The sequence below is a fragment of the Pectinophora gossypiella genome, chromosome 12, assembly GCF_024362695.1.
Source record: "Pectinophora gossypiella chromosome 12, ilPecGoss1.1, whole genome shotgun sequence".
In the NCBI taxonomy this organism is placed as follows: domain Eukaryota; kingdom Metazoa; phylum Arthropoda; class Insecta; order Lepidoptera; family Gelechiidae; genus Pectinophora; species Pectinophora gossypiella.
This window is the reverse complement of record NC_065415.1, coordinates 4,948,393-4,973,516: the sequence shown is the minus strand read 5'-3', so window position 1 is coordinate 4,973,516 and position 25,124 is coordinate 4,948,393. Positions and strand designations below refer to the sequence as shown.

Genomic DNA, 25,124 nt, shown 5'->3' with positions numbered 1-25,124 from the left:
TTACATTTAATGGGATCCTTTTATTGGGATCCAATACGACGCAGTGATTCCAAATAACGCCTCAAATAACTAAGCTGGCCGACTGAAATTGGGGATTTTTTATATTGACAGCCTCAATTTTTTCCGTCTCTGTAATAGGTATTATTAGGAAGTTATATGGCGTTCGTTCATTGTTGAATTTGGCCGATTTCAACAGACTGTTGAACTGGGAGCGCATTGAAACTAATATTGCCGGGAATGTTGTAGAAACCGGCAGATGTTTTTTTTTTTTTATAATAACGTTTTTATTAATAACTTTTTGAACTTATTCATGCTATCAACATAATATATATCATATATCTTAGACAACAACATATATCTCAGTCTGGCACCTATTTGTAGATTAGCATTTTATGATTTATCTTTGACCCAGTCAAATACCCAATTTTGTCACGTTTTTCTATGACGTCACAGTGTGCTTTTTCATATAAATTCCATAGTAATTTCGTGCTTTGACGTTTAGTAAAAAGCAACTGATTTGACTAGTTGGAAACTAGAAAAATTAAAGCGTGGTATGCGACATGGCTGGTTGTCAAGCGTTGTTCGCGTGAACTCGTTTGACATTTTCCTTCCAAAAGAGCAAGGGAAACCACGAAACAATTTGCGAAGATACTTCGCACCTACAACTCATCCATATTAGAAAGTACCTTACGATTTTGTGAAGAGAATATACTGTATTGAATTTAGGCTTTGCACCGTGTATTGCAAAGTATATCTTATTTAGAAAGACGATTTAAAAATTATCATATAAACAGATAATACTTAAGTACCTAATACAGTCACCTCTAGCCAACAACAACAGCCTCCGTGGTCTAGCGGTTAGAACGATTTGGAGGTCCGGGTACGATTCCCAAAGGGGACATTATTGAAATCAATTTATGAGACGCTCCTTTGTTTGGTAAGGACTTTTCAGGCTTGAATCACTTCATTGTCTGAAAAAGTAAGATGATTTTGTGTTTCGGAGGGCACGTTAAGCCGTTGGTCCTGGCTGTTGGCGTAAAACACCTTCAACAACAGTGGAGCAGCGCGGTGGAAAATGCTCCATACCCCCTCCAGTTGAATAAGGAGAGGCCTGTAGGACGTATACAGGCTTGTATTATGTTAAGTACCTAACACAGACATGTCTATACCAAAAAAGGCTAATCATATTTATATTTCGGTATAAGCTAAGTAATTCAGCAAGGAATGGTTTTATTTTACTTTTCGTGAACTTTTAGCCTTTAGGCTGAAAAGGCAATTATAAGATTTTTTCGACTGGTAATAATTGTAAAACGGCGCTTGCGTTTGAATAGGCTAACTCTTTGCGACATGAAAATACTATTAAGAATTGAAAATAATGGTAGGTTATAAGTACTTAGTATTTTTTTCCCGATCAAAGGTTATGTACTTATACAGTTTTCTTTGATCCTATATTAGACATGAGCCATCTGTATAAAGATTTGAATTACCTTAATAGGTATGTATACATAGGTATACCTAGATTTAAACATTTTGGAAATTCAATTGTCCCATGTTTAAATCTCACACAGCTTTACCGCGCTTGGAGTGCCGTTTACAAGAGCCCTTAGCGCTCCCCATTTTCCCAGCCAAATAGTTAATTTTATCTGAAGCAAACTTCCAATCATCATCATCAGCCCATTAACGTCCCCACTGCTGGGGCACGGGCCTTCCCTATGGATGGATAGGGAGATCGGGCCTTAAACCACCACGCGGGCCCAGTGCGGATTGGCGGTTATTAACGACTGCTAATGCAGCCGGGACCAACGGCTTAACGTGCCTTCCGAAGCACGGAGGAGCTCGAGATGAAAACTTTTTTTTTGTGGTCACCCATCCTATGACCGGCCTCTGCGAAAGTTGCTTTACTTCAACAATCGCAGACCGAGCGCGTTTACCGCTGCGCCACCGAGCTCCTCAAACACAAAACTTCAAATAAAACTTCCAATAAGTAACATTAAATAAAACCTATAAAATACTAGATGTACTCAGTAGTGCGAACTAGGTTTTAAACCACCTTGAGAACTCTAAATCGATGTGTCGATGTGAGCTGCGAAAGCTGGAAACAACTGTCATGAAAGCCATGAAAAGACTACGTCAAAAATTGCTTTACTATGGTACCCGTTTCAAATAGATAAGTGCACTAGGCTATCCGAACCCATAAGTCTCAATTATTTTATCGGTTTTTCTTCCCGCTAGAAACAAAAAAGCTACGGATAGCGAGACTTTATTTTTAGCCGGCTATCAATTTTACACTTCATGCCTTCCTAGGTCCGTATAAAATATGAAAGTAAAAGATGAACCTCCGGGGAATTTATAGGTTTTTATTTCAAAAGAAAAATAAGTGTACATTTCAGGAAGCCATAATGTAGTTGTGTTAGTCGCAGTTCTAGTTTCTTAATGTCTCTCTTCATTTATCTTATTTCCGAATAACAAATGTTAATTTCCATGTCCATCAATTATTAGATTTATCGTGTAACAGAATAAGTTCTTTATTGTTGTTGTGTTCACGCCGGAATAAAAACAAAGTTTTTGTCGAAGCCTGTGGTGGATGCCTAGTCTTTTTTTTATTATAAATTATCGATGAAACAATAAAGTAAGTAAATTCAGTAACTTATACACACAGCCGTAAGCGTAAGAGACAAAATTGTTTAAACATTACTAAGTATTTAAAATTCATAAGTTACGAATTTAATAATTGGTCATTACGACAAATCGCAATTTTTCGCTTTTACTCATACTTTTCTGATCTCTAGTCATAAAATCATAATAGGTGCGGTATCCTTTCGACTTCCATATTATGTTCGGGAAACCATTTTAATATTATATAGGCATCTTTAAATTCTAACCTCATTCCTCCTGAATCTCTCTTAATAAAATGCCATAACATAAGTATTCCGTATAATTCGAGGAACCGTCCGTCAACACTCACCACGGCACGTGCTAACGGCTCTCCAGTCCATTCTCACGTACTTCACAACCACTTTACAAAGAATCTTGACTTTTCAAATCTTCCAGAAATAGGTCTACAAGCAACTCAAGCCGCTAAGCCAAGTCAGGGGTCACTGTTAACTGGGCAAATGGTATCTCATCTTCAGGGAAGGTTGTATAGCAAGAATAATGGTATCTTATTTTAAACGCGGAATACGTTCTTAAGGCTCCAAAGGGATGTTAGGTAAAACCTTCTGAAGGTGTTCAAGTCTCTAAATATAAATGTCTTTTATATTATTGGTTTCAAATGTCCTATTCAACTGGATAACTGGAGGTTTTTCTTGCAGCTTCTTTTCCCCGGCTATACAGGTTGTGAGAAGCTGCAGTAGTTTTAGGCGGATGAGACGTTCGTTATGTAAAAATTGACGATTCAAAGTGTAACTATGTTACCTATTGAATAAAGATATTTTTGAATTTGATAGTCTAATAATAGGTGATGGTTACCGATCTGATTTTGGGCCAGTATGTCTCAACGCGTTGGGGCCACATCACATCTTTGTACCGCAAGAGTTGGCCGCCCTGTTTCCGCTTGTCTTCTCGCAGTCCCGCGTAAAAGACGCGCTTTGCCACTCTATCATTAGACATACGGGAAATATGCCTACAAAACCACAACTGCCTCCTCATCAGATAGGCCTCAACGCATCCAAAATTCACGCGTCATTCTTGGTCTTCCTTATAAGAGAGAGTTCGCCTTCTCTTTAATCTGTTACATGAAAGCTCTTCTTGGCTCCCCTTCACCTTCTCTTTCTATTATGCCTTCTATGATATTTTTATTAGTTCGTCGTGGTTTTCTCTATAACGAAAGCGATATAGTTAAAAAGGATTATGCAAGTACTTAGTTTCATAATTACCTTTTAGAAAGCAAGAAAGACACATAGCGAAGCGCTTAAACTTTTTCACTTAGCCGTCAACTAAATATACAAAAGTAGATAGGTATTTCAACAGCGGAAGTTTCTATTGATATTTCGACGATACCAAGACTCGGATACTCATTTCGCGGAAAAAAAACGAATCGTATCGTGCCAACTCAGTTAAGTGGAAAGTCCAAACATTATTAATATATTTCGTACTGCTGTGCCAGCTTCTTGAAAAATTATATCGTAATATCAAATAATGAGCGCTTATTTTCTCGCCTATTTCTTTCCTAAAGTCTTTAGTTTAACTAGTTTAAAAGCCTGAAAGTCCTTACCAAACTATTTGCAGCCAGCTATTTGTATTTGGAAGCGTTTTTTTCTTAAATTAGCTTTATACAATAAAATAGAAACATATAACTCAGACAGAGTTATGTTTTGTAAAAGTCCTTAGTAGAAAAATATAAAAAAAAAACTCTTGTCTTCACAGTCATTGCCCTTAACAATAGTTCTCCTAGAGAAATATATGTCCTTAGATATGCTCAGTGCTCATATTTTAGTGGCGAGAACACTCATATCGTCTCGAGTGTCCGCGAGCGCGGTCATAGCCATTCCCGACCCAGGGACACACCACTGATAATGCGAACGAATGTACTTGGACAGATTTAGTCGTCGGTCAACGTTACATGTTCTGTACTTCTTCTCTCGTGTGAGTTGTGAGGTGGATTACCAACCTCATCTACCCTGGTGTCAGGGTTACTATTGAGCCGCCAAAGGCCCCTGACATGACTCATATAACGACGACTTACATCAGTAAGTAGTAATCGGGACCAACGGCTCGTGCCTTCCGAAGCACGGATCGTCTTATTTTCGGACAATCAGGTGATCAGCCTGTAATGTCCAAACCAAACTAGGAATCACAAAGTAATTTTTGTGATATTTCCCCACCGAGATTCGAACCCGGTACCTCCGGGCAGCAAGACGATTCGTGCTTCGGAAGGCACGTTAAGCCGTTGGTCCCGGTTATTACTTACTGATGTAAGTACGTAATCGTTACATGAGTCATGTCAGGGGCCTATGGCGACTCAATAATAACCCTGATACCAGTGTAGGGAGCGCTGGTAATTTCAATAAAACCCCACACAAACAATTGAATGAACTGTATTACTTAGGATATTAATTAAATTACAAGATCCAAACATTGAGACGCGTTGGCTTGCTCGCGCTAGAGATGTGACTGACCATAAATGGTAGACTATTAGGTATGTCCCATACAACCAGGATTGATGGGGTTTGTAATTCACCTCACAACCCACGTGTGGGTATAGAGAAGAAAAATAAAAAATATGATTTGTTGTTGTGTTATGCTAATAGACGGAACAAATACAATAATTATCTTGACGTTTGTATTTTATAGCATAAGGATGTTTGTACTGTTGATATATCTATTGAAATCATCATTATCTCCCTAGCGTCTTCCCATTTCTTACACGGTCCTTACCGTGCTCACCTAATCTGAAGATTTGCCAGGTCGGGATTTGCCACTGTCCGTCTGACCTTCCAGCCCGCGAACGGAAAACCAGCCCAATACAGGTTAGGTCACATACCCCCTAAATGCATTTCTCGGGAATGTGGGTTTCCTCACGATGTTTTCCTTCACCGCTGAGCACGTGATTATGATCGAAACATGAATTCGAAAACTAATTCGACAATCATTGGTTTAGGCCTGTGCTGGATTCGAACCTGCGACTTCAAAGTGAGAGCCAAGCGTTCTACTAACTGGGCCACTACGGTTCGACCTTTGACCTAGGAAACTACCCAATTCAAATGTACTTTATTGCACCTAAATAAAAAGGACATGGTTACGAAATGGACGGTTTATCGTTTAAAAAAATTCGTTCTAGACAACCATAAGGTGAGGAAAATATGCAAGAGATTTAAACGTTTATTATGAAAATAATGATCTTCTAAGGTAACATTATCCAGTGGGGTTACTTATAAAGTTAGGTGCAAAGCGTCCTAAACTCACAGAGTAATCCTAAACGTCGTCTCATCTTACTTTGCATCGTATTTCTCGGCACTTGTACAAGAACTTACTAACAGCATAAGGGATTTAAAAGTTTGGAGTTCTTCTTGAAATAACTCAATTGCTAAAAACTAACTTCATAGTGAATGCAAAGGTGTGTTACAAGAAAGTAGTTTTGGTTTATTTAGAGTGAAAAACTTTAATAAATTCAGTTTTTGCATACTTATTAGTGGTGACTTTTATCCATCGTTTCAAATAATTTTCTCTCAGACGACGCCCTGAGCCGAGGTTCGCGCCCAACTGGACACCCTCAGGCCTGTTGTCTTAAACGTTGTACCGGGTGAGAGCGTTCGGCGCTCCCCATTTGTCCGGCCAAGTAGTTAATGCCATCTGCAGCAAATGTACAATAAGTCACGTCAAAAAAAAAATAATATCGCATTCGAATTAGTTATTTATCATCGTACCTCATTTTGTATTTTGACGTAATTTAAAAATTTTCAAATAAATGTAACATACTTAAGTATTTTTAATTGCTTGTGGCGTCCTATAATAACAAAAGTTCTTTCCTTCGCAAGGGTCTTTACAATCCGCATCTCGATACGTACTCCAATTTCCCAAAAAGTAAACAAGACAATAATTAACCCACTTACCCCATTACATTACAAAAAGGCTTTTTATTCAAGCGGTGACGGCAGAGATAAATCAGTGATACCAGCACAGCTACAAATGGAATTAAACAATTATTCAAATGACTGTACCGAAATGAGCATGATATGCAAATCGGCAACTCTACTACTGAATCCGCTGTTAATTGTTTCCACTGACAAATAGCTTTAAAATGTAATATCATTACTCATTATGCCTCAACACCTTACAGAAATGAGTACTATTGAATTTTCGATAATATTCTGACGATGATGCAAAGCCTTATGTTTTTTGTCATTGTTACAATAGATACCTACAAGTAGGCCCGTATTGCTATATAAGTACCTATTAAAAACTTTCTCATAGCAAACCTGTTCCAAATAAATGTACCTCTATACTTTCGATAACTAATGTAACGAGGCTGTATAGCGTTTAAAACAAAAAGGTAACAGCGATTAAATGCACGGCCCCTCATGCCTTTTCGCTCACACTCTCTCACTCTCTCGCTCTCGCGCCGTGAATGGCAGCGGATTGTTATTCTGTATCTTAATATTTTCTTTAATTCTTTCTCTTCGAGAACCCTGTAACATCCTTTTAAAAATAAATCATTACCACCATATTAAACTAATAATTTTTGACTATGTTATGAGACCAACTAATATTCTCAGCCAAAACCCCTTTGGTTCCCGCCACGTCTAGTAACTAAAAAACTTAAAACGTCAGTTTATGCGTAACTTACCGCCATCACGCGCCTATCTATTTAAGGACTTTAAAAACATTATAAAAGACTGTTAAACCTATTTATCTCAGTGAAAACCCACTGAAAAGTGCATCAGCAGCGTTTCAGAGTATCCCGGGGTCAGAAGACAAGAAAGTGAAAGAAAGCCTGTGAGTCCTTTCCTTAGTCGGGATTTTATTTCGGCGATTGCATTATAATATATAACTTGCTAATATAATTACTTCTCTACAGTACATAATGTAGGTATAGTATAGTAGTGTAGTTCATGAAGCATGTAAGTAACCATAAATACTTTTAAAAGGCCCTTAAAACTAGTACAGTTTGTTTCATTGTTAGAAAATTAAATACATTCACAGAAAATCCTTACATTGAAAGAAAAAAGAAGTAGGTACAAACACACCTGTATCGCCAAATCTATTTTTATCCCCTTCCCTTCGACAATTATTTCCAGGCAAGGATTCTGTTTGCACAAAAGCTATCGGCATGGCTCCGAGGTCGGGAGAAAGATACAATAAAGAGATGTAGAAAAAAACTAATCCACTTTGAAAGGGTTAGGTCACACAAAGCTTAGAGACAAGTTTCTTCGGAGCAGAAATTTCTTCTTAACCCTATAACAAACGGTTCGTTAGTTTTATAAGGAAACGTGTAAGATTTTTATAGATAGAGGTTGATGAAGTTATATTTTTTTATTATTTTCTGAACGAAATGTTTTTTTTATTTACATAGTAAAATTTTCTCGTTTGCTAGATTGATTTCTAATAAAATCAGTCTTGTAATATTATCACATATACTCGTATGAGTAGTACTATTATCTATAATATATTTATCTACTTATTAAATTGGTATCAAACAATTTTAATAAACGTAAATACGTACAATTTGTACAAAATAAGAGAAAATTAAGAAAATATATTAACTAAAACTTTTGTTAATAATGGAACTTCGCTGGGCACCAGAGGAAGTGACAATAAAGTTTTAGGAATATTACATACACACACATACATACATACATAAATGTCAAAGGCTTCATAACTTTCCCACTACACAAACACATGCAGTAAGTTGTTCGAAGTTTAAATGAGCAGTATGAGTAGGCTGTATCTGTGTAACAACTATTGCCAAGCTTGGCATAATGCTGTAACGAGCACTCAAAGCCAAGTATGTGATAATTTGAGAACTTTACTCTAAGCTGGTGCCATTTATTGTTGAAATAAATTTATGATTATATCTTTGAAAATGAGACGCTAGGGACTATATTCAAGGCTGCAATAATGTCAAACGCTTTTGCGTGGCACAATACTATATACTATATTATTTACTATACTGTACTGTATAGTGAGGAGTTTGGGGGAGCAGCGGTCAACGCGCTCATTTGTGACCACAAAAACAAAAAAACAAAAAAAGTTTTTCATCTCGAGCTCCTCCGTAAGGCACGTTAAGCCGTTGGTCCCGGCTGCATTAGCAGTCGTTAATAACCATCAATCCGCACTGGGCCCGCGTGGTGGTTTAAGGCCCGATCTCCCTATCCATCCACAGGGAAGGCCCGTGCCCCAGCAGTGGGGACGTTAATGGGCTGATGATGATGATGGCTGTATAGTATACTTGCCTAGTACTTACCTAGGTTAGTATTTGTGCTGATGACGTTACACCAGACAACCTGAGTCTAACGACCTGGCACAAACGGCTTATCTTCACCCAACATTGTTTAGACACCCTTTGTGCGGACCAAATGTACTGGAAATTTTTAAACCTGCAATAAATCTCGCTTTGAGATAGTTGAACCGGCGTATTAAGAATTTTCTGGAAACTTGAGACGTTTTAAGAAAATTCGGCGCCTACGTAAATTGTGAAGCTGAATTTATTTGGCACTTTGTAGAATACATTAAGGTGTTACTGTGTTGTGGAATTAGCTAAATGAAGGAGAATTAACAGCGAAAGTCTTATAGTTACTACTCATTAATTGCCCGACGAAGATTGAAAGGTAGCTAAAAGTATTGCACGGTTTCGTGGTGTATATTATACAATCCAAACGGTAAAACATAGTTAAAAAATATGGGAGCTTATTGAATATTGGAAACCCCAATCACTCAAGTCACGCGGCAACTTCAGATAATCAAGAAGATATTTGACGAAGCCACAGTCTAGGAACATGAATATGCATGCTGTAAGTAAACGGAATATTTAATCGAACGCAAACACTATCGATCCTACACTAGTGCATCCTCTGTCAAATTTTAAAATGGAACCCAAATTGTGTTTGCTTTCCATTATGCTTCGTACACGTACACTTTGGGAAATTAACTGAATTGCTGTTTCACAATTTAAAATGATATAAATATTTATAAAAAACGTTTCTTATAATTTAATCTCGAATCCTGTTAATAAACGGACACGAAAATTTAAAATTTTAAGTTTACGATTTATTTTCTTAGAAATTGTTATATTTCTCAAATGTTAAATTTCTTATTTCAAAAGCTACTAATTTTATCCAAATAAACTCATTGAAGAATAAGAATAAAATAAATTTATTTCCAGTAACAAAACTGGTCTGGAATGTAAATACAAAATTGAACCAAAACAACGTAATCTTATTTTCAAGACTAAGTACTTCAAATGCCCTAATGAAACCTTTAAATAAATACGAAATAGGCGAAATCTAGTTTCAGTTTTCAATCCACGAAAGTCCGTCGAGCGACCAAAGTACGCAATTGTGTTAGGAGTAAGTGTCTTAATACTAATTATAGTTAGTATTAGTAGATAGCTGTTGAAACCCAGTTTAATTAAAACAGACAATTGGTGGAGCTTTGTTCAGTGAGATGCATATTATATCACTTTGTAGTTCAGTGCTAGTGGGCTAACCGGAGCAGAGAAACTTAAGATGGAATGTGCTAATATCCATAATAACTTTCTAAAGCCACAGGGAAACAGTTTGTCGGAGTATGCTTAATAATAATAATAATAAATAGTGCATAAAGGGATAATCGCCGGTTAGTAAAAGTGTTGGCTTCGGCCCCACGCACGCCTCCCAAAAGTCCGGGACTCCATAGGCCCGAGATATGGAATGACATACATAATAATAATATTCATTGACAAAAACCGGACCTGTCAATTCTTCGGGTTGGGTAAGCGGACCCTGTGAAAAACGGAATAATGCTAGGGGGATGATAATTGACAAAAAAGAAATGTCAGTACAATGTTTTCCTTGGTTCTCTATTTTTACGCATATTTTTTATGTAATAATTTACCATGGCATAATGTTACTTGTCCTATTATTAGTTACGCATAGTATTAATTTGTCATAACTTTTTAAGCATAATTTTGGAACTCATAACTACCATAAGCATAATAATTAATGACAATAATGACATATAAGCATAAGTATTATAAGCATAAAAACTATACTCCGAATAAGAAAAGTTTTGGCACAACTTTGAACATTTCCGAAACTTATTTTTTCCTTGGTTGCATTTGGTTCATGATTGTGACTTTTTATATTTTTTGACTCTATTTCATGCTGTTGGTGATCATTCAGTATACTTTTCTTGTGTAAGATAAACATACTGGCGGCGTAGGGGTGGCCCAAGGGCCACCCCCGCCGCACCGTAACCTACTGTTATGTCTTGTAAAAATTATGACAAAACACTTTTATTCTAAAAAAGAATTATGGATACCTATTTATATGCGAATCAAATTTATACCAACAAATATTAGTCCTAAAATAAGTTATACCTAACAAACTAGTATTCTTAGATATTATTATGGGAAAGTACTATTATGCTTAAAAACGTTATGCGAAAAGGATTGTGATAATTAAAATTATGACAAAACCATTTATGCATTTTAAGAGAATCCCGTTTTCCTTCAGTTATGCATATAGTAGTAAATTTGACATAAATATAATTGAGTAGGTACCATAGCTGACTAAGTATGGAAATACGTGTATTTCAGTCTATGACGCCTATCTTCTGGAGATCAGACACAGAAATGTAGCTGGTATACAATCTTACGTTGCCGTTTCTTTCTACCAACTGTTTGATAATTTGTACAACAATAATCGTATTCTGGCCATCAGGCTTCGTATAGATTATGTTTAATGCATCTGTTTACGAAACCGCGCAATTTTCTGCTGGTTAGGGACTTAGAACTCGATTAGCTGCTTATGTCTTGAAATATGTCGTAAAACTCAACAGAGGTGTTATGGCCTCTCTAGCATAACTGACTGTCAATACAGCGATGCTACACCGCTGTTTTATTGTAAAAACCGCGCGCGTTAAAAGCGCAAGTCGACTCGATTGTACGAGTAAGTATGGGGTGTGCGCCCAGTGGTCTTAATGCTAATAGGTAGTTCATCACCGTCTAACTGCAAGCTAACTCGTGACCAATAATATAACGATACATTTATTTCTGTTGAAAGTATTTAAATAAGTTATCCTTGACCTGCTTAATAATACGGAAAATAATTGGAAGCCGGAGCAGAAACGACGCCATTCATTTTATTTTTAAATTTAGATTATAAAAGCCAACACAAAGTAACAATTATAGCGCTCGGACACCGTATTATATTGCTACTATAGTAACATAGGGGTATTATAACACGAATTATTCTTTTGTCCGACTGATTGTTCTTTCGAATCTTTTTTGTGTAACTTTTTCGTGAAAAAAATCAAAGAATATAATAAACTTTATTTACACCATAAACAAAACAGTTACTTACAGAACAAAAATATCAAACAAAACAAAAATAAAATGAAATAAAACTAAAACAAATAAAAAATCTCAAAATAAAATAAATTATATACAATTAACACTTAAAAAGAAAATTAAAAAAATTTGAATTTTCTTTGAAATTAATTTCAAAGAAAATTCACCTTTTCAAAATCTTTCTTTTTACGTTTAGAACCCGTAAAAACCGAAAAATCGATAATGATGATTTGAATACATAATAATTCAGAGATTTAAAACCGAATAGAATATATACCAAAATACTAGGAACATATTAAAACGTAGTACTTACTTATGAACCAATTCGACTCGCGAACCTGAAAATCGCCTTATCATTCGTTGACGCTGTACCACCATTCAGTGGCCATAATCCTAAGTTAATTGGAAACAGGATCAGAAGGATTATTTTCTATTCCAACGTTTTAACAACAACTTTTTTGGACGAGTATGTGAAAGGGAGATAACGTGGTCACTCTACCTTCAATATGTACTTTTGAAAGCATATGCGGCTGTTACGGAACAAATTGACAAATATTAAATTTAGAATTAGTTTTGTTACTTAACTTACTGGTACTGGCTGGGAGTCTAAAAAGCCCACATTGAAGAAAGTTACCTAAAAAAGAAATATTTCTATTTCATATTTGCGCATATACACGTCTGTATTGCCAAAGGGGTAGACAGAAGTGTATAGTATATACACCCACTCGCTAGCAATGTTTAAGTCCCATGTCATAGGGAGCCTATTTCTACAAGTCCAGGAAACCACGCGATGACAATTGTGTACCGTACAAGAATGAATTAAAATACAAAAGGCAAATCTCGGTGGTTAAATAATGCTCCAATATGTCACACAGGATATAAATCTTCTGTGCGCTTTTACGATATGCCCTTAAGCAGCTGAAGTGTTCTGTGTGCTTTATTCGCTAACAATACAGCATAGAAACATGAATGTTTGTATAAAACATAAACAATACAGTTTCTAAGTAGAGCGAAATAGTTAATATGACTGCGAGCAGAAGTCATTAAGAGCTAGCGTTATCCCCGGAGGTTGGTTGGAACCTTATTCACGGCGAGATTCCAGCTTAATTAATACACCGGGCTGATTCCCCTACTTAGTGCATAATTATGATTTAATTAGTAAAACGGCTTGTTTTAAGTGTGAGTTTACAAAATGTAACCAAAGATGGAATGGCGCGAAAAGTTTTGCACTTATAACGAAATCGGAGACCAGACCATCACTCTTAAAACACTGTATACTTACACTTGTTTTAAGTTTACGCGGTTATTATCATAATCAAAACGCATAATAACGGTTTTTTTCTTACCGCGTTTAAAGCAGAGTTATGAAACTCCCGATATTTCGACACTGTTGCAAGTGCCATGATCACGGGATGACTGATGAGATTGGAGTGGAGTAGGTAGATCCATAATTTTCTACGGGCAGACACGGGAGATATCTGTCTACCATCTTTCTTTGCCCCTTGTTTATGTATTTGATGTCGGAATGTCGGAATATCGGAAGTCTCATATCCCTGCTTTAAACGCGGTAAGAACCCGTTATTATGCGTTTTAATTACTTACAATTGAACAGTTTTGCTGTGTTGTAATCGACACACATGCATAGTACTGTGGCATGACGGGTGAAGGTAGAGGCCAGGAGTCCCGACGTGCTGGCAGAGTGGTACGGTCACGAGTACTAATATGACTTATAACCGTGTCATATTAACTTTCTTGACAAATTGAACTAGAAGTGTCAATAAATGTTCAATACGTTAATGCGTCAGGGTTCTAAAATAAGTAAATACACAATATTTCTGATGTCTGTACATACCTACTGCCTATATTTTATTACAGCTTCATTTTAGCATATTTTCAAGTGCCAAAATAATCTCGTATGATTACCGTCACAGTGCCAAATGATACTACTTAATGTATACATAGAACATAAACACACGCTTGTAACGTCTAATGGGTTGGACAATATCATAAGGTAGTAATATGGACCCGTTCTAGTTTTTGTTTTAATTCTCTCCCACGTTCCCAGAATATAACGGATACACTTTCTTATTTATTTATTTAACCGCACCTACACATACTTATCATTTTATATTTTTTTTGTATCGCTAAAAATGGTTTCTTATATCTACATTAAGTTCTAAATGTTGTACCGGGTGAGAGCCCTCAGAGTACCCCATTTTTCCGGCCAAGTACTTAATGTCATTTGCGGCAAATCTACAATAACTCACGTCAAAAAATGTACATGAAGTGTAATGGAAACTTCAACTAAGTTCAAGTTGTTTTAGTAACAGTTAGGTATGTATCAGCTAAGTGAAGAACGATGTAGTTTTTACTCCTCCGTCCATAACCTACTTTATTAATCGTTTTCATGATTACATAAACAGCCTATATACGTCCCACTGCTGACAATAGTGGAGGTTACAATCCCAGCTCAAGCCTAAACCAATGATTTTCGACGTGTCGCTATCGGGAATCGAACCCAGGTCTTCCGAATCGTAAGCCAAACGCTCAATCACTGGACCACGGAGGCCTATAAGCAGTTGATCGCATTATGTTTTCCTTCCAAAAGTACACGCAAACAAAAAAAAACAGACCTATTCATGTATTGTATTTTAAGCGAGTTTTAAATACGTGTTAGATAAGTGAACATGGAACATGGGAACATAACAGTGGTATCAGGCCCCAGAGACCAGGTCCGGTTACATTGCAGCTTTAATTAGTGTCGCAAGTGTAATCTAAGCACTACTGGGAAATGTGCATGGAATATAAAATGCACTCGCTTCTACCGCAACGGTATTCCACCAGTTACTCGTGAAACTAAATTAAAATTCTGTTTTAAAACGATTTTTTAGCTAGGAAGAGTATCAGAAGCTATTAACATACTTATGTAAATAAAGTCATAATCCTTAACAGGTTGAGTGGACACACAAGTATTTAATCAAAGGACAACTTATTGTAAGAAAATAGCTTATGAGTAACATTGGCACACTCTTATTCTTTCGGCCTACGATCATTTAGACTAAAGTAGGACTTAGAGGGGGTGAGGTAAATTACTCGGTGCCCGATACCAATTGGTGCGGAGCGGAGAGTTTCCGTTATATACGAAGTATTATTCTTTATCCTATAACTGTGTAGATAAATATGATGACAGATAAAGAAATGAAGATAAGAGAGAGAGAGAGAGAAGACGTTTATTCAAACAAACAGTTTATTCAAAAACACATAAAACGAAATCGAAACATTGAAATAACACTTAAATATAAATATATATAGCTATAGGCTATACATAAAAGAAAAGAAGTAACATTAATGACAAAAGTGTTGTGTGAGATAATGTGCATTTATTTGAAAAGGTAAGGTAAGGTAAGATAACGATTAATATTGTGTATAAATTGTGGTACAGTTATAAATAAACATTACAGTTATAGTTGCAATTTGCGTCCGCCTAAATTTTGCCTTTGCAGACATATTACACACATTTCACACAGGCAATAAATAACATTACATGTACAAGTAACATAACAATATTTTTTTATGAGCAACAACAATTAAATTAAAATTAAGAATTTATTTCGAGATCATGTTAGTGAACAAAGTTAGAAACAAAAAACTAATTATTTAATAGTTTGTTGTGTTTTACAATGGATAAGCAAGTAGGTGCATAAAATAAAAATTCTTTGACGTCATAAAAACATAGATTAGCCTTCGCGCGTTAGAATGCACACAATCTCTTACATGCCCGGAAAGACAAGTAAGTACTGTGTGTAAGTATTTATTATAAAGTGTAGGTATCACGTAAAATCAGTAAAAACAGTAGAACACATTTCCAACTACAATTAACACTAATCTGAGGAACTTATTGGTAGGACTCAAGTAGTCCCTTTGTTGATAACGAGAATAGTTTACCAAAAGTCCGAGGCAAATTCAAGGGTCGCCTCTGAGAAATGGTTCCAATTATTTCTCGGACTACTCTCCAGGGGTGTAATGGTTTATGTGAATGTTTCCAGGAAATGCAAATTAGGTGGCCTTGGCTGATGTATCTTGTTTCGTTTAGACACGTGGATGTCATATTTTTAGGGAAAATGGGTATACTTAAACGTAAAAGAATGTCATTGTATTCATTTATTGATGTTAAAAATAGATGTGCCTTCACAAAATGTTAAAGCAAGGAAGGTAATTTTAAAATTATGAATAATGTATCTCAGTATAACTGAGTACAAAATTCAAAAGGAAACCATTGGAAACATTCTGCGGCAGAATTAATCGCGGTGGCAGCTTGGAGGGTGTGGTAGCGTTGTCCAAAGAACAGTGAAGTTGTCGAATATATCTATATCCCAATGGAGTAGAGTGAGGTACATCTATCGTAAGATGAACTAATTACCCACACCTCACCGAGCTTTTTGTTAGACCAACGTGATAGGTGGTAAGCCGTATCGCCGTCTATAATGGTCGAGCCAACTGTGTGAGTGAAATCTGCACTTAAGATAAATCAATAACTCTTTGGTGCAAATTCGATACCAGGGTTCGAACCGGCGCGCTCCACGTTTTAAAAGAAATATACGTTCATTTCCTGTTCTAATTTCTTACTGATGTTTATAAATACTACTCGGACTGCTACTCAAACAAACTAAGGTTTCTTGTCAGAAAAGGTAGGCCGAAATAAGCAGTTCTAATCTTAGTAGATAATAATGTTAGCCCTTTGAAATCCTATAGATTCTAAATGGGAGAAGCAATAGCTCCGTGACTCGTTTGATAAATAGAGTCATTAAAACGGTCGTTGTACAATCCACTTGCCAATTAATTTGATTGTAAGATGTTTCTAACAAATATAGAACATTCAATTCGTGTGTTGATTGTTTCAATATAATATGGAAATTGAATTTCAGAGGGTTATTACTACTTCGCTTATTGCTTGATTCGATGTGATCGCTTGTAAGCGAATTTGCTAAGTCAATGAAATTATACTTTATTGAATTATTGCCCAAGTATTCCGTTAGTTGGTATATAACCTTAATAATACCTAAACAAATTTTCACGCATGTATGTACTTCAAGTGAATAAATCATTGTAACACTGGATTTATTTTAAAACAATATAGGTATATTATATAGGTAGGTATGTAGAAAGGTATTTTATATAGGTATTATTAAGGTTATATACCAACTAACGGAATACTTAGACAATATAAGATCATACGATATAAACATACGAGTATTTCAAATATAACTGGTACATTGGCTCGGTGCCATCACAGTATGAACACTAAGAAATAATGAAACTAAATGTACCCTTACAGCTAAAAAATAAATGCTTCATTGTAATTAAGAAAGAAAGAAAGAAAGAAAGAAACGTTTATTATAAAGGGACACCACAGTAACAAATACAAAACAAATATATACGTAATTTAAAACACGGAGTAACACACAACTTACAATCAAACAAAACACATAATAAAAACAACATACACGAGAAATACAAATAATTGAGTGTATGGACTGGTCAACGATGGTGGTGGTGTCCTTTATAAAAATTAATTAATTATGTACTAAATATTAAATAAAATATACATTGTTTTAGTTCAGGTTTAAAGGGTGATAGACAGAAATGGTTATCCTTATTTAGAACTCATGTAACATTATGACATAGCTAGCTGGGAGTGGATGTCCTATATAATATATCACTGCCTACCCCTTTCAGGATACAGACGTTGTGCTACGTTGTATGTAACATTATTAAGTGATGAATTTATGGAATCGATATTTTAAATTTTAGACATCTGTGAGTACGATTTATAAAGTTGATACTTACCTCTATTATGTTTCTTCTTTATATATTACTAGCTTTTGCCCGCGCCTTCGTCCGCGTGGCGTGTTATAAAAGAGAGATCTTTGTGTGTGTGTGAGAAAGGTTAAAAAATGCTTATTTTTTATTTTTAAATGAGGTTAGAGTATAAATAGCTCAGTTAAATAATGAATTGTTATTAATTTTTAGATGATAATTTGGTGTAATATAAATTTAGGAAAATACGATCAGAGGAGGCTAACCCTAAAGTACCTATCTATAAGCTTTCGTCTGGAATTCAGAGATGAGAATGTTTTTTCATACAAATGTTTTTTCCCGCTAACTCCCGTTCTCGTGAGAATTTTGCAATATCCTGTTGCAACTAAGCCTTAAGTTTACTAAGGTACCTGCATACCAAATTTCAAGAGTGTAACTTAAGCGGTTTAGATTTTTCATACAAAAGGATTTTCCCGCTAATTCCCGTTCCCGTGGGAATTTCGGGAATTCCTTTCTTAATGCACCTCTACGGTTCCTAAGCTAGGTTCCTTCCAAATTTTAAGTGCCTACGTTTAGCCGTTTAGGCTGTGCGTTGATATGTCAGTCAGTCAGTTTCTCCTTTTATATATTTATATACGTATATAGAAGAAGATAGATAAATGATTATTATGAATCTCCAATACAAGCGTAAATGGAAACTTTTCTATATTGTTTATCGCCCTAGCGTTATACCGTCTTTCAAGGGGTCTGTGTAACTAACCTGAAGATTTGACAGGATTACAGGGCCGGTATTTACAGAGTGACTGTCCGTCTGACCTTCCAACCCGTGAAGGGAAAACCAACCCAATTCACGTTTAGGTCACATGCTCCTAATAAGGCTTTCCTCTACTAACTAAACTTGAATATATTGTTATACACAAGCTTCGTCAAAAAACAAAACCACAACAGGCTTCGTCCAAAACTAAATACTCTAGAAGCCCACGCCAGACCGCTTCCTTCGCTTGCTTCGTTTTTTTGTTATACTGGTGTAATTGATGTATGTTGTCCCATCGCTGTCCATTCACTTGTATTTGTCACAGAATCTTACTTGTCATGTTATTTGTACAGTACTGTGGAATTGTCTATTCTCATTTCTTTCTTTTTCTTATTCTGTTCGTCATTTCACTTTTGTAGTTTATCGCAACCGGCCGTCATTTAGAGTAGATGACGATTAACTATTATGTTCTTATACTAGACATAAAGCTAAATGCCCCCAATTCCTGCAGATACCTCCTAATTTAAAAAAAATGCCTTTTTCGGAAACTTTAAAAAAATATGTGGTGTGTAGGTACAAGAATGAGCACCAATGACTGACTAGACTGCGAATGTCTTTAAAAAGGTTTTAGGACAATCTACTCTGAGGCGGCGTGTTTGTATTAAACGCGGAAACAAGAGAAGTGTGCACATGATCGAAGCAAGTGGAATTCCATAGTCTTATTACTTCGCAAAATAGGCGTGAATTTATATATGTATATTTATTATGTATGAATAAAGCCGGGAAGATACAAGTACTTAGTGCTTTAAATAATATAAGCAGCGTTTGGACGGAAGATGACTTGAATAATGATTAAAAAAATAACAAGTATCTTATTGTTGCAGATTATTGGTTTCTACATCACCATGTAGACGGAATTCTTGGTAAGTTATTGCTTGTTAATATAAACAGGGTATTAACTAAAACATACTTCGAGTTTCAACGAGCTAAGGTTAAAAACAACACGAACGGACAATCGGACCGTTGTAAGGTCAGTAATATACATATTTCTCCCCCTAGCATTGTCCCGATTTTCAAAGGGTCCACTTACCTAACCTGACGATTTGACAGGTCCGGGTTGTTACAGAAGCGACTGCCTGTCTGACCTTTCAACCCGCGAAGGGAAAACCAGCCAAAACAGGTTAGGTCACATACCTGCGAAAATGCATTTCTCGGGAATGTGTTTTTCCTTGCGATGTTTTCCTTCAACGCTGAGCATGTGATCATCCATAATAGACACATTAAAGAAGTTAAATAGTTTTATTCCATTTTCAAAATGCATGTATATAGCAATGTTATTCAAAACAACTAAAATAATACAACCCCAAAACCCATACCCTTTTTATTCAGGAACAGCTGTCGCAGTGTACGTAACTTAAAAGGTTCGCTCATTCGTAAAGCTATGCTTGATAGAAATTGACTAATGTAATTTATAGAGGTGCCAATAAAACTGTCTTCTTAAGATTTATTACTGTCGCCTTCGGGTTCACTGGCGGGCGTGGTAGGCTCTGCTTTCCTCTCTATTTCCCTTATTGGTAAATTAAACTCCCTGACCAGTGGCGATTTATGAATTTTCAAGACACCCGCTTGTTGAATGGAAAAGTCTGAGTAGCAAGGTTAAAGTAAATCGCAAACGATCTACAATACTACTTATATAAATATAAAATAAATTATAGGCCCAATCCGACCTACGTTCTGAAGCCAACAAGCGAAAATGAATTCGATAACGTAAGCCTTAGATTTATGCGAATAGGTTTATAGGCAAGTGAAACAATTTCTCTTGCAGCTACACGTTTGAGAATGGACCTTTAGTTAATTTATGGTTGCGGAAACAAAGATATTGGGCATAGGAATATTGTCAGGTATTTCCACAATGTGGTGGATGTAACAAAGATAATTTATATCGTAAGGCGTAGTAATAAAAGCTTGATTTGTTGTAAATCAAGGCATGCATATAAAGTCTTAAAAATATTTAAGAACAATGTCAAAGGCTATGGTAAAATCATAGTAAAAATACAAATACTAGTTTATGAATGTTACAATAAAATAAAGTTAGTTCGCTATATGAAGTCGCTGGCTTATATTGCTTCTTTTAAAGTTTGATTTGCCATTGTCGTGGTGAAACGATTTTTCAATCTGCAATATTATTTTTCACGTGTTTTTATGATCATCTATACTATATATTATGTCCTGGTACGTCGCTTGGTCCTATAATACATTACAAAAACTATTTATTGCAGTAATATATCTTAATATATACATACATACATACATAAACTCACGCCCGTAATCCCTAATGGGGTGGGCAGAGCCACAAGTAATCAAAGACAACTTGCAGCCACTGTTGATACGATGTCGTAAGCTGGATATGATGAACCGTATGGTGATAAGGGATCAGCCTATCGCCCATAACATTAGTCCATCATGTTAGAGGACACAATCCCTCTGTCGGTTTTCACGACATGCCCGGGAAGACAAGCAGCTGAACGTGTTCTATGTTTTTTATTTGCTCCCAGAACAGCATAGAAGCAATATATAATTTTACATAATATATTTATTGTACGTACAACATACATAATTATTCATTCACTAACTACCTACTTGGCTGATCAAATGTGATTAAACATCACGTAACTATCTGTACTGTAAGTTTTTTATAATAATAAGTGCAAATCGCGACAGTATAAGTGCCAAATAATACTTGCAATAAACTGCCTTAATCTATCTATTTTGGATTCCTTTCAGGCTTTCAGCAGTGACGGAACATTCTATAGGTCAATACATTTGACCTATTAGACGTTATCGACAATTTTTCTTCGCGTCTGACCTTTGACGTGGGTCAATAATACACGGTAGTGAGTTTGTTTTCTTCGGGCGTTTAGGAACCTGCTCTCTGAAGATTGTGTTTGTGCAGCCGTTCTTACGCAAACATTCTATATTGCTTCAGTATTAGTCCTTCGTCTAGAAATCTGGGTAGTCTTACTTATTACTGATGTTAAATGCTTATTGTTATTGTTTTCTTATATACCACATAAAAAAGAAGAAGACAGAAGTGTATTGTATATACAGCCACTCCTCGCGAGATATGTTGAAATCTTATATACTCGTGACAGGGCAGACACAATATTATTTTAAAAGTGACACCGTCTATACAGACGTCTGTTAAGTTTTTACTCTAAACCGCTTCTTCTTATCGTGTGGTTTGTGAGGTGGAATACCAGCCTCATCAACCCTGATGTCAGGGTTATGATTGAGCCGCCAAAGGCCCCTGACATGGCTCATATTACGATTAGTCACTTACATCAGTAAATAGTAACCGGAACCAACGGCTTAACGTGCCTTCCGAAGCACGCTTTCTTTACCGCTGAACCGATTTAGAAGTAAATTGATATTGAGATAGTGTGATGGAGGATTGGACATTATGATAGTTTAATGGAGGATCGGACATTATGATAGCTTTTTTTTCGGAAATCACCCTTAAAGGGAAAAAAGGAATGGATAATAAAGCGCGCGGTTCACGTGGAAAGGTAGTTATCTATAATTTTATTTGACGATAGTTTTATTGGTGTTACCAATACCACCTATTAGTTCTTATTACGGTCTATAGTACTGTACTATATTATGTATGTTAGCAGGACAGAAAAATATAGTACAATAATATATTATGGTATACCTATTGTATGCAGACAGAGGAATAAGGTAAACGCGATACTTTTTGAGTAATAGCATGGTTCACAAATGTTAGCTGTAAGTGATCCATTAATAAATAAATAAATAAATGAACATCATAAAATACTAAATACCTGAGTTAGATAAATAAAATACGCAAGTGAATTATTATTAAATATAAAAGGCATTCGATAATTCAAAAAGAGTTTCCTGCTACCCTGCAGCCCCGGGGACTCATGATATTCGCTTTATCACGTTCCAAAGGGACAGCATATATAAAATACTTGTACGTGGAAGTGTTCAGAAGTAACCATAATAACCCTACCTAACGTAATAGTCTGTTACATTTATTATTTGTTAGACAGAGAAATAGATGCGAATCATGCTCGCTCGTCATCGTTATTGAGTTAGCTGTAAGTACAATGCATAAGGAAACTAATCTTCATTCTCTTCTATCGTATGGGTTGTCAGGTGGATTACCAACCTCATCAACCCGGGTGTCAGGGTTATTATTGAGCCGCCAAACGCGTGACATGACTCATGTTACGACTTACGATTAGGTAGACCGGAGAGGATAGCTTATGATCTTTGATTAACTTTAACAACGTCGAGATTAATTAATTCCATATTTTTTTTACAGAAGCGACTGCCCGTCTGACCTTTAAACCCGCGAAGGGAAATCCAGCCCAATACAGGTTAGGTCACATACCTCCGTAAATGCATTGTTTGGGAATGTAGGTTTCTTCATGATGTTTTCCGTCGCCGCTGAGCACGTGATAATAATTTATGATCCAAACATGAATTCCAAAATATATTCGACAATCATTGGTTTAAGTCTGTGCAGGATTTGAACCTGCAACCTCAAATTGAGAGGTAAGTACGTGTTCTACCAACTGGTCTACCACAGCTTAAAATGCAGCCACAATATCCCACCTAACATTATAAAATAATATTCTGTTCCATGTATTTTACATCAAATTATATAGGATTAATCGAATGAAGAAATAATATATTATGCAATATTAAAAGATATATTTGTAGGTTGTAAATAAATACATACTAGCTAGGACTATAGTAAAGTTAATTCAAATTAAATTCTAAATTGAATAAAAAATATAACAAATGCTTAATAAATAAGTAAATAAAAACTTTAATAAAATGTTTTTAGGTTTGAGTTTAGGTAATAGATATAACAATGGTGTTTTTATGAAATTTCTGCAGTGTTAAATAGGTGAACGCATTAAATATAATCCAGGAGAGAAGCGTATTTTTTTACCTTTAAAATGAGGTCAGCGTCCTTATATCAGTGACATGGCGCGGTTAGATAAGAAAAGGCTGCGTCGAATAAACCCTACCTCCCCTGGGTACAGCCAGTCGATAACGTCAAAGTAGGGGAAATGCGGATTTGCTGGCAATTTTAATATTGTTTTAATTTTTTCACGTGTCAATCTCTTTGGTACCAATGAATGGTAAAATAGCATGGTTTCCATACTTTATTTCCCGTACTTGATATACCCTGTTAAAGCTTGAATAATAAACCTACAGCAGAAGAGAAATATAGCAGAGGCGTTTAGACAGAAGAATGGACTTTTCGGATAACATGGTTGAAACAATTAGACCTGGACACCGAACTGGCCCAAAACCGACCAACCTATAGAAGTAGGATAAGGAGAGCCGACCTTGTATAAGCGAGACAGGGCTTAGGTAGAGAGAATGGACTTTTCGGATAACTCAAGCTATATTCGTCGCGCTGGTGGTCGTCGGGAGCATACCGACACATTCAGGGTGCCGTGGTGTAGGACTAATCTTGCCAGTAAACATTTTCTCCCAAGACTGCTCAGAACGTATAACCAATGTTGGAATGAGTATGATCTTGACATATTTCATAACAGTTTGCCTAAATTAAAGAAACTCATTGTGCAATCATCTAGTCATTACCGTTAGTTTAACTGGTTTAATAGAAAAAAAAAATAGTAGTTTTTTTTTTTCTTTCATGTACCTATTCTTCTTTTTTTTGTTGTTGTAGTGTTGCTTGGCTGTAACTTTTCATACCTTTTGTTACTCCGTTATTTTTTTATTTATTTTTTTAAAACAAATTCTACATACATGTTAATTACATAAGTTGTGCACGTCTGTAATTGGTGCAAACACTAGTACTAGCCTTAAGAAAGTTTTATTAATTGTTGTGTGTTTGTACTGTTGATGTGCCTAATAAATAAATAAATAAATAATATATTTTAATCAAATATATTATAGTACAGTAGCACGAGTAAGATTTTTTTTTATTTCATTAATATTGAAATTTAAGACGTTGGTCTTACAGCAAGCTTAGTGAGTTGTTCACCTTGCGATGGATGTATGTACGTATATCTTTAATTAACTTAAATTGGGAATATACTCGTGAGCTTATGTAATGTTATGTAATTTAGAAATCTAGTTAAATCGAATGAGCCGATCGAGCCGTGGCCCAGTTGGCTTGCCTCTCCTTTTGAGGTCGCAGGTTCGAATCCAGCACGTGCCTAGACCAATGATTGTCGAATTAGTTTTCCAATTCATGTTTGGATCATGAATGATTATATCACGTGCTCAGCGGTGAAGGAGATTTTTGGAAGTATGTGACTTAACCTTTACTGTTTCCTTTTTCGGGTTGGAAGGTCAAACAGGCAGTCGCTTCTGTAAAAAACCGAACCATTCAAAATCTTCAGGTTAGGTAAGCGGACAATACCACCTAGACCTTGTACAATACAAATACAAATACACTTTATTGCACCGAAATAAAAAGAAATAATTACAAAAAGTATCTTAACTAAGTACATGGCAAATGGCGGCCAACAATACGTGATAATGCTAGGGAGATGA

At 35.9% G+C, this 25,124-nt stretch overlaps 2 protein-coding genes across 2 annotated transcripts in view; both read left to right on the top strand.

Annotated features, from left to right (window-relative positions):
* LOC126371593 (gustatory and odorant receptor 22-like) overlaps positions 1-19,468 on the top strand; it is a 65,192-nt gene extending 45,724 nt beyond the window's left edge. The window contains exon 10 of the mRNA XM_050016912.1: positions 19,442-19,468. Coding sequence (XP_049872869.1) covers positions 19,442-19,468 — 27 coding nt within the window. The remainder of the gene's footprint in view (positions 1-19,441) is intronic.
* The window catches only part of LOC126371529 (calsenilin), a 318,344-nt gene that overhangs the window by 15,035 nt on the left and 278,185 nt on the right, over positions 1-25,124 (top strand). Inside the window, exon 2 of the mRNA XM_050016855.1 lies at positions 19,442-19,480. The gene's annotated coding sequence lies outside the window, so the exon portion shown is untranslated. The remainder of the gene's footprint in view (positions 1-19,441; positions 19,481-25,124) is intronic.